An 8172-nucleotide genomic window follows, 5' to 3' on the forward strand; every position below is an offset into this window, starting at 1 on the left:
TTTTTTTTTTTTTTTACATTATTTGTTGCTATAATTTCCATTTCTGGTTTGGATCTTTTAAATCAAACAAAACCCGAGACTTCTGCGTAAAAGTGCATACATTTGTAGGATTTAACTTCTCACTGAGACGTATTTAAAAAGCAGAACTCAGTTGGCAAAACTGTGGCTTTCATTTTAAAAATATTTGAGCCAATAAATGCAAAAAAAGAAAAGGAAAATAAATTCCAGCGTTACTGTTCTCACCTTTTATAAGTTATCCTCCTTTTTAAAATATATAACTTTGTGTTTCAGACGTTTTGTTGATTTTTCACAGACAGAAGTATAGAAATAATCAGCGAGAGAGACACACAGAGAGAGAGCCCTGTAATAATAAACAGAATTCAATTTGTCTTCATTAGCGGGCAGAAAAGAAAGTGCGCACAACCTGCTCATTTTCTTTGCGCAAGGATGAGGGTTTAATTGGGGCAAATAATTAGCCTGAACCTCCCGCTCTCTGTGCGGCCTTCATTGCTCTAAACGCGTCCAAAACAACCTTGCCAGTGCACTGACGCGATTTTTTAAAACTACCCCCCTCCTTCCTTTTGATATTGCCCCGGAGCAGAAACGCATTAAACACACACACACTTACATGTGACCCCCTAACCTGGCCCCACCTACGTAATTACCGCATCAGAGGCGGTGAAATTCCTGCAGGATATTTTGGAGAAACCAACTCGGGGCGCAGGAGTAATTATCACGCCATTACAGCGCTGCGTTCAATTACGCCTCGATCAGCTGTCTCCCGGCTTACTGTTTGGACTGTTTGGTGAAGGAGGTTAACTTTAAAAAAAAAAAAAAAAAAAAAAGATTATTTTATTTTAAAAGACACTTTGCTTCCCTAAAGCAAGGAGAGATGTCAGCATTTCAATTTAAAGGCAGACACTGAGAGGATTAAACGGCTGCTCTCTAAAATGGAAATGCAAGCCTACACGGCGTTCACGGCTTGTTTTAATTATGGCCTAATTTGCATTTACCCCCGTTATAATTAGGGGATGGGGGTGGGGGGGACAAAAATCAACAAGCTTTTAAATAAAAGTGTGACTAGTTCAAATAAGAGAAAACAGCAGTGTCGAGTTTGTAATTTGATGGTGTACAAAAAGAAACTCGACTCCCTGTTGGGAATCAAAGTGAGACAAGGAAAAATAAAATATGACTTAACGGATCTTTATTGGATGAACATGTATGTAAGGGTGGTCGCCTTTAAAGATACATTCAACATCTCACTGTCATTTTTGGAGCTATAAATCCACATTTTCCTCTCCTCCCCCAGAAGAGTTAAAATAATAATAATAATAATAAAAAGCTTTGACTCCAATAACAAGCCAAGTGCTGCGGTTCAAACATGTCCCAGAGAGGTGGTCTGCTTTGAAAACGTGGAAGCTAGAATAATAATTATAATAATAATATCTGGAAAAAAGAAAATGTCCCAGAATAGTTTCTGCATCTATAGTTTAGATTTAGAGTTTTCCCCAAGACATTTCAAATTTTGCTGAGTAAAACAAGGTGGATATAAAAGCTGAACTTTATGGCCAATTTGTTCTCTTTGGAATATTTGGGAAGATTTACATACAGTTTCTTTTTTCTTCTTTCTTTCTTTCAAAGTGGTAATAAACAATTTTAAATTCAGAAAAGAAAAAAACAACAACTAAACATGGTCACTGTAACTGACCCAAATACATATTTACATATTTCAGCTCCTGTGTGCAGCTGACTAAAAATCTCTGTCATCCTAAAATAACAAATTCCAGAAAATAATAAAAACTATACAGGACTCGATGGAGGTAAAGAGGGCACGGCAGGCAGTTCCCGTCGGTGCACCAGAGGGGAAAATATTCCTCCCATCCAGAGAGCTGGTGGTCAAAGGAGTTTGGTTGAAATGACTCTTGGAAAAACAGTTTTGTTAAGCTTATCCCAAGGAGGGGTGTCTTTTAAAAAAACAAAAAAAAAAAACAACCCTTTTTCTTCGTCTTCAGGAAATCTGCTCCTGATGCTTTCTCTTTACAGGTCTGTCTTTTTCTTTCTTTCTTTCTTCTTTTAAACTTTGAAACAGGACGAGCGGGAGAAGGAAGTCCGATTCTTGAGCATTCCTGCTGCTATCTTGTTGTCTTATGGTTCATAAACTCTTTTGTCTTTTTAAAAAACAAGCAGTAAGCTAATCTGGAAAATAAAAGAGAGCAGACAAGCAGGGCGGGCAGTGGCGGGTGGGTGGGGAAGAAAGCCTGATCACAAGACTTGGAACCTCCAGGACGCCTGGTCTTTGTAGTCCAAGCAGTCTGTGGTGTTAAAGTTGAGCTTCCATGAAGAGGCGGCAGTCTGCTCTTTGTAATCCAGGCAGTCGGAGGAGTTGAAGGCCAGGCCGGAGCTGCCGTACGCCTGGTGGTGGTGGTGATGGTGGTGGTGGCCTGACGACTGGGAGATGTGGTGGTGCGGGTGGCCCGACATAGATGAGGCCGTCATGGGGCTGAGCTGGTGCGGGTGGTGATGGGAGTGCATGGGGGCTAGGTAGGAGCCGCAGTCCACGCCGCTAAAATAGGAGCTGGAAGGGGTGGGGTAGCCCTGGCCATAGCCTGGCGTCTGGTTGTAGGACATGGGGTAGGAGGTGGCGGCTGCAGCAGAGCCTGACATGGAACGCTGCATACAGGAGGCATTAGATGGGGGCCCGGGCTCAGGGAGCGGGGCCACGGCAGGAGCCGGAGCGTTTCCAGGGGAGATAGCAGGGCTCCATATAGAGGAGACGGTGCTGATGGAGGTAGAGGTGCTGCTGAGTGCCGCTGGGCCCGTGTGATTGGTGGACGAGGACGAAGAGGAGGAAGAGCCCGTGCTGGAGACAGCAGGAGGTGTAAACTGGCCGCTGCTCTCAGATCCAGTACTCTCCCGGGCCGGAGAGGACTTCTTCTTGGGCGGCCGGGCTTTGGCACTGCTGCCGCTTTGCTGCTGCTGGCGACACTTGGCCCTCCGGTTCTTGAACCACACCTACAACCACAAACACCAGCCAGGAGTTAGCAACCCTACACGACACCGGCCTCAGCATTTCAGGAAAAAAAGAACCTCCTGGGCCATGGTGGGAGTACATTATGGAGGAAAATTGGGGGTTATTAGCCATCAAGGTTCATTTCCACCCCGGCCCCTTGGCTTGGACCAGCCAGGGGTCTAATTTCATACCTGGTAGACGGGTCTAAGATAACAGGCTATTGAGTTTCACCACACAGTAGAGTAACTCTAGAGCACAGAGAGGGTATGATTGTGTAGAGCATTTTGCTTTACACACATTCTGAAAATAACTCGAATTGTGCCTTGGATTTCCCCTAATGCCTTTCAAGGAGCAGTGTTTGTTCAATACTGGAGTACACCAGTGAGACGTTTGGAGTATATGCAGGTTTGAGTCTTGGTTTCTTCATATTTCAGATCGAATTACACGACCTGTACTTGAAGAGCATCAAAAATGAAAAAAATAAATACAATTTTTAAAAATAATTGAGTGATTCTGCTGTGAAATAATCTTTAGTAAATTCAGTTTGTTTGCATCAGCCTACCCGGGTCTATGATATCATCATTATTATTATTATTGAAATTAAATGAAGTACTATGAGGTTTGTGTGACAAAACAAAATGCCACACAAACCAGTGTATTGAGCCAAACACAAAAAAAAAAGAAATAGAAAGGCAGCTACTAAATTTTACTTTACTGAGGAACTAATAAACAAACCAAGGTGTGTAATTTTAATTACACTCATTATCTAACCAGTATCTAGCCATCTGCATGATTTTTGTTGTCCTTTTCTTCTTAAAAATCAGTGCATTACTGGGGTACATACAAGGCCTAAAGTTACCCAGGAATCATTCTTAATTTCCCCATAATTGACTTAAATATTTGTGACTCTTAAAAAAAAAAGATTAATGATTTAGTAGCATGAAAACGGGGACATAAATGTACCATAATCTAAGATATTTGCCTGTACAGTTTGTAGCTTGCTAGCTGGAGCGTTAACCGATAATTAACCTTTAATTCAGACACAAATGACGTCATTAACAGTCCCTCAGGAGATAAGGGAAAATGTATTTAAATTAGAGGTTTTTGAAAATAAAGAAAATAAACTCTTTAAATAAATTACTTTGAAGTTCATAAGAGTAAGTTGACATCTTCGTTTGACTATTTTAACTAAACTTGCAGGTCTTCATTGTCCTACTTTTTAAAAATACGGTCAACCACACTAAAGACATTAACTTAATGTCAGCGGAAGCAGAGATTAAAATGTCTTTTTTTTTTACTTTTTATTTATTTTTGTACCTGGACTCTTGATTCAGGCAGGTTGATTTTCAGTGCGACCTCCTCCCGCATGAATATGTCCGGGTACCGGGTTTTGGCGAACAGAGCTTCCAGGACGTCGAGCTGGGAGCGGGTGAAGGTGGTTCGCTCCCGCCGCTGCTTCCTGGGAGTAGCTGCGGGGAAGAAAGGCGACACAGAGGGGAGAGAAAGACCGGAGAACCGCGTCAGAAACACGGAGGAAACCTGTAAATAATGTCGGGTGAGTGGTAGCGACATGCAAGCCTGTCCTGCTCTGCTGTTGGCTGAGGGTTAGAAAAGAAATTGTGTCTTTTTATTTACTGTTTTACGTTTACATTTTTGTTGTGTGTACATTTTAAAATTTGTTTTTACCATTTTAACAGTGAAACACGCAATGTTATTATTATTATTATAAACGTTTCTTGTTGTTTAACTCTAACCCCTTGATTTGGAGCTCATGTTTACTGCGCATGCTTCTGTCCAGGTGCTCCGTGTGTGTGTGTGTGTGTGTGTGTGGCTGAGAGAGAGAGTGAGAGTTGGGGGGGGGGGGGGGGGGTCCTACCTGGGTAACCCACTGAGGGGTGCAGCAGGTCCATGGCAGCGCCACTGAGCCCCAGGCCGTTGACGCCATAGGGGGGCTGTTTGAGGTAGGACATCATGCTACAGGCGGTCACTGCTCCACCCAGCTCAGGCCAGCGGTTCAGTTTCCCCCGATGCTGCAGCTTGGCGGGTCAGGGGGCCGATTCCAGCTACTGCACGGAGAGGAGACACCGCAAACAAGTGAGAAGTTTGTGCGCCACCAAAAAACAAGATGAATCCCGACATGTATGCATTTCACACTGATGACCACTGCTGTCATATTTTATTATTATCATGATCATTATCACCTCTAGCTCTTCACAAATCTCTTCCAGTTTCCACTCACTCCCCCTCCTCCCAAACCACGGTTAACTGAAAAACGCATTTATTTTCAAATAAATGAAGAAACCAGGAAATCATAGTGTAGGAATTTAATTCAAGCTAGACATAGACCTTTTAATTGGTGCAGAATACTATGAACTTAAAAAAAAAAAAAAAAAAAACCGTGTTCAGGATTATTTGATTATTTTTTAGGATTAAGAGGGCCAAACGGCCCGAGACTCGAGCGCAGAGAGACAAATGCAAAGCTTTTATTTTGCAAAGCAGAATTTATCCACACTTTAAACCTGAAAGCTCCCCACAGACTTTACGAAAGTCATAAAAGAAGAAACTAGATTTGCATTTTGTCTCGTGTGTGTGTCCAACTATAACAACGTTTATTTACAGCAGACCTGCAAATTATTCCAGCCCTCCAAAAAAAAAAAAAAAAAATCACGCACGCGCACTCTTACTGCGACATAAACTACAAAAACACGCGGGTAAACATTTCCGTAGTATTAATAATTCAAATCAAAAATAATCATCTGCCTTCTGTTTTTTGCGCTCACATATTTGTATTTGTTTTTTCAAACCTGCAGTTTTAAAAAAATTTCCTAATTACCGGTGTATTTTTCATACAAATCTGGTTATTTCACACAACAAAAGCAAACTTAATAAAACTTATGAATAAAATGTGTGTGTGAGGTGTGTGTAGGCCTGCACTTTCTCCCTCTCTCTCTCACACACACACGCAGAGTTACAAAACGCTAGATTATCTGTGTAGTTTGACAATCAATTTAAAAATACATATATAACAAAAAATCTCTGTTCTGGCTCATTCTGTTTCTTTCGGATCGTCAGACTTCGTGTGCGTTTTTGACCACAGCAGGACTCCTGTGGCTCTTCAGTCCTCGGCTGAGAATTTCAGTTAAAAGTCCACCAACGTGAAACGCATTTTTCTCCAACAACCAGCTTCTGTTATTATATTTAAACCAGGCTGAAGATGTGAGGAGTCGATTTTTGTGCTTTGTTTTAAAGGTGCACAAAGTGAGGACCAAATTCAGCTGGAAAAAAGTTCAAATTTGTTTAATTTTGGATTTTTACTGGATTAAATAGATAGATTTAGCATTGTATTTTTAGTAAAGCAACGCTTCGGTCTTCTTTACTTTTCGGCTCTTAAAAAAAGAAAAACAAAAGAGAGAGAGAGAGTGAGAGAGACAGAGAAAATTAATAAATAAAACCCTGCATGGTTTTATTTTTGTTTCTAGTAAAGTACTGCTGGTTAAGTAAAGACGCAAACCTGAAGGAAAATAAGCAAAATTATATACATATTCAGCAGCTCCTAAAACATTTACACACACAAACACACACACACACAAAGAGTCCGGGTGGAGAAACTAGTTTGCGTGCAGACTGATCTGAAGCTTAAAAACACGCAACCCGGGAGTGTGAATTAAATTAGTGGGGTTATTTTAACAATGACCAAACCAAACCTCTGCGTGCCAAACGCGTATTCCAGCAGCTCTTTAAAAAAAACGCGCTTCCAGCTCAGCCAGGCCAGAGTGAAAAGGCGAGATCTCCGTGCAAATGAACTCAATTAGAATTTAGATTAGACCTCCGGGGAGAGAGAGCGTTTCAGAAGGGTCCTTATCAGCAAAATAAATTAACAAAAACCAAAAAACACGCCTCTCCAATTATCTGCTGAGCGCTTCAGAGTCTTTAATGGACAATTGCTCTTAATAAAAATAAATAAAAACTTACAGGAATGAGAATATTTAAAAAAAAAACAAATAAAGGAGGAGGAAGTTGGCTCGATTTATCGGCTTCAAGATGAAGTCCTTGACAGTGCTGAGTAATTGATATCTGCGCAAAAATTCAATATAAAAGTGCAGCGGTACAAACTGAAATCAGGTGCGTGGTACGGGTTATTCATGAAAAATGTTTCAGGTTTTTTTTTTTTTTTTTTAAATATACATTTTAATATGTTTTTGTACTTTAGCTATAGGGTTATTTCGTGAATGAACCGCGGCTCAGAGTTCCTCGGAGCGAAAATGCACACAAACCAGAAGATTTTGCGTAAAATCAGCGAAAGAAAACAGGAAACTTTACCTTGTTGTTCTCCTTCCCTTGTCCCGAACGCTCGAACCGCAAGAGGCGAGTAAAAATTATCCAGCTGCAGGAAGTCTGCGGGGCACAAAACTCGCGCAGCGGCAGCAGACTTTCTCAGAAACAAATATCAGTGCGCAAACCGAGCAGCATCACCAGCATTGCCGCGTCCTCGGTGCGGTTCCGGCCGTTTTTACAGCCAAATAAATCAAACTCATTTGCTTTCAGGGGGTTTGTCGTTGTCTGTCAGAGTGTTAAGGTGATTTCTAATGGAGATGGATGGAGATTGATCACCTTCTCTCCGCCCCGCGCCTCTATGAGCGGAGGATCACCTGCGGATCCGCCTCCTGCAGCCAATCAGCGAGGGCTAGCGAGCTGACGGACGGCGCAGGCCACCTATGGGCGAGCAGAGGCAGCCGGGGGGAGCCCACTCCCACTCATCTCCCCCCACCACCCTTCCTCCTCCTCCTCTTCTCAGTCCCGGACCACAGGAACCACAGAGCGGTTTTAAAAAGATGGAAATGTTTCGTAGGCCTGCAGGGGAAGGTGCTTCAGAGGCTGCAGGCCTGCGCTCTGCTGTGCGTATAAGAAGAATTTAGAAGGTACTCGCACCTCACAGGAACCAGTTTTTTATTGTTTGCATGCCGGGTATAGAGCATCTTTGCTGGGATTGTCAGCAAACTTTAGTGCTGACTTTTCTCCACCTAAAATACATATTCTGGGTTTTTGAAAAGACCCCCCCACCAAACAAAAAACAGACGAACAAACGCTTCAATGGCAAAGGTTACAAATCAAGATTTAGTAGCAATAGAAACCCGAGGAAACCCCCGCTGTAGTTTGGCAGT

The 8172-nt window shown here is 42.2% G+C and overlaps 1 protein-coding gene across 1 annotated transcript; it reads right to left on the bottom strand.

The window, feature by feature from the left end:
* Positions 1-1187: 1187 nt before the first annotated feature.
* otx1 (orthodenticle homeobox 1) lies at positions 1188-7622 on the bottom strand. Its single transcript, XM_080869879.1, has 4 exons — positions 7331-7622; positions 4887-5076; positions 4328-4479; positions 1188-3012 (listed from the first exon to the last, which is right to left on the bottom strand). The coding sequence occupies exons 2-4, from the start codon at positions 4981-4983 to the stop codon at positions 2263-2265; spliced, it is 999 nt and encodes a 332-aa protein (XP_080726005.1). The 5' UTR covers positions 4984-5076; positions 7331-7622; the 3' UTR covers positions 1188-2262.
* Positions 7623-8172: the final 550 nt, after the last annotated feature.

This window comes from Rhamphochromis sp. 'chilingali' (genome assembly GCF_963969265.1).
Source record: "Rhamphochromis sp. 'chilingali' genome assembly, chromosome: 20".
NCBI lineage: Eukaryota > Metazoa > Chordata > Actinopteri > Cichliformes > Cichlidae > Rhamphochromis > Rhamphochromis sp. 'chilingali'.

Excerpts from the sequence above, each read along its gene's own strand:
- otx1 (XM_080869879.1), bottom strand. The coding sequence starts at position 4,983 with ATGATGTCCTACCTCAAACAGCCCCCCTATGGCGTCAACGGCCTGGGG. Across the intron at positions 4,480-4,886 it reads CCCCTCAGTGGGTTACCCAG|CTACTCCCAGGAAGCAGCGG; the intron begins GTAGGACCCCCC and ends TCTTCCCCGCAG. Across the intron at positions 3,013-4,327 it reads TGCCTGAATCAAGAGTCCAG|GTGTGGTTCAAGAACCGGAG; the intron begins GTACAAAAATAA and ends TTGTGGTTGTAG.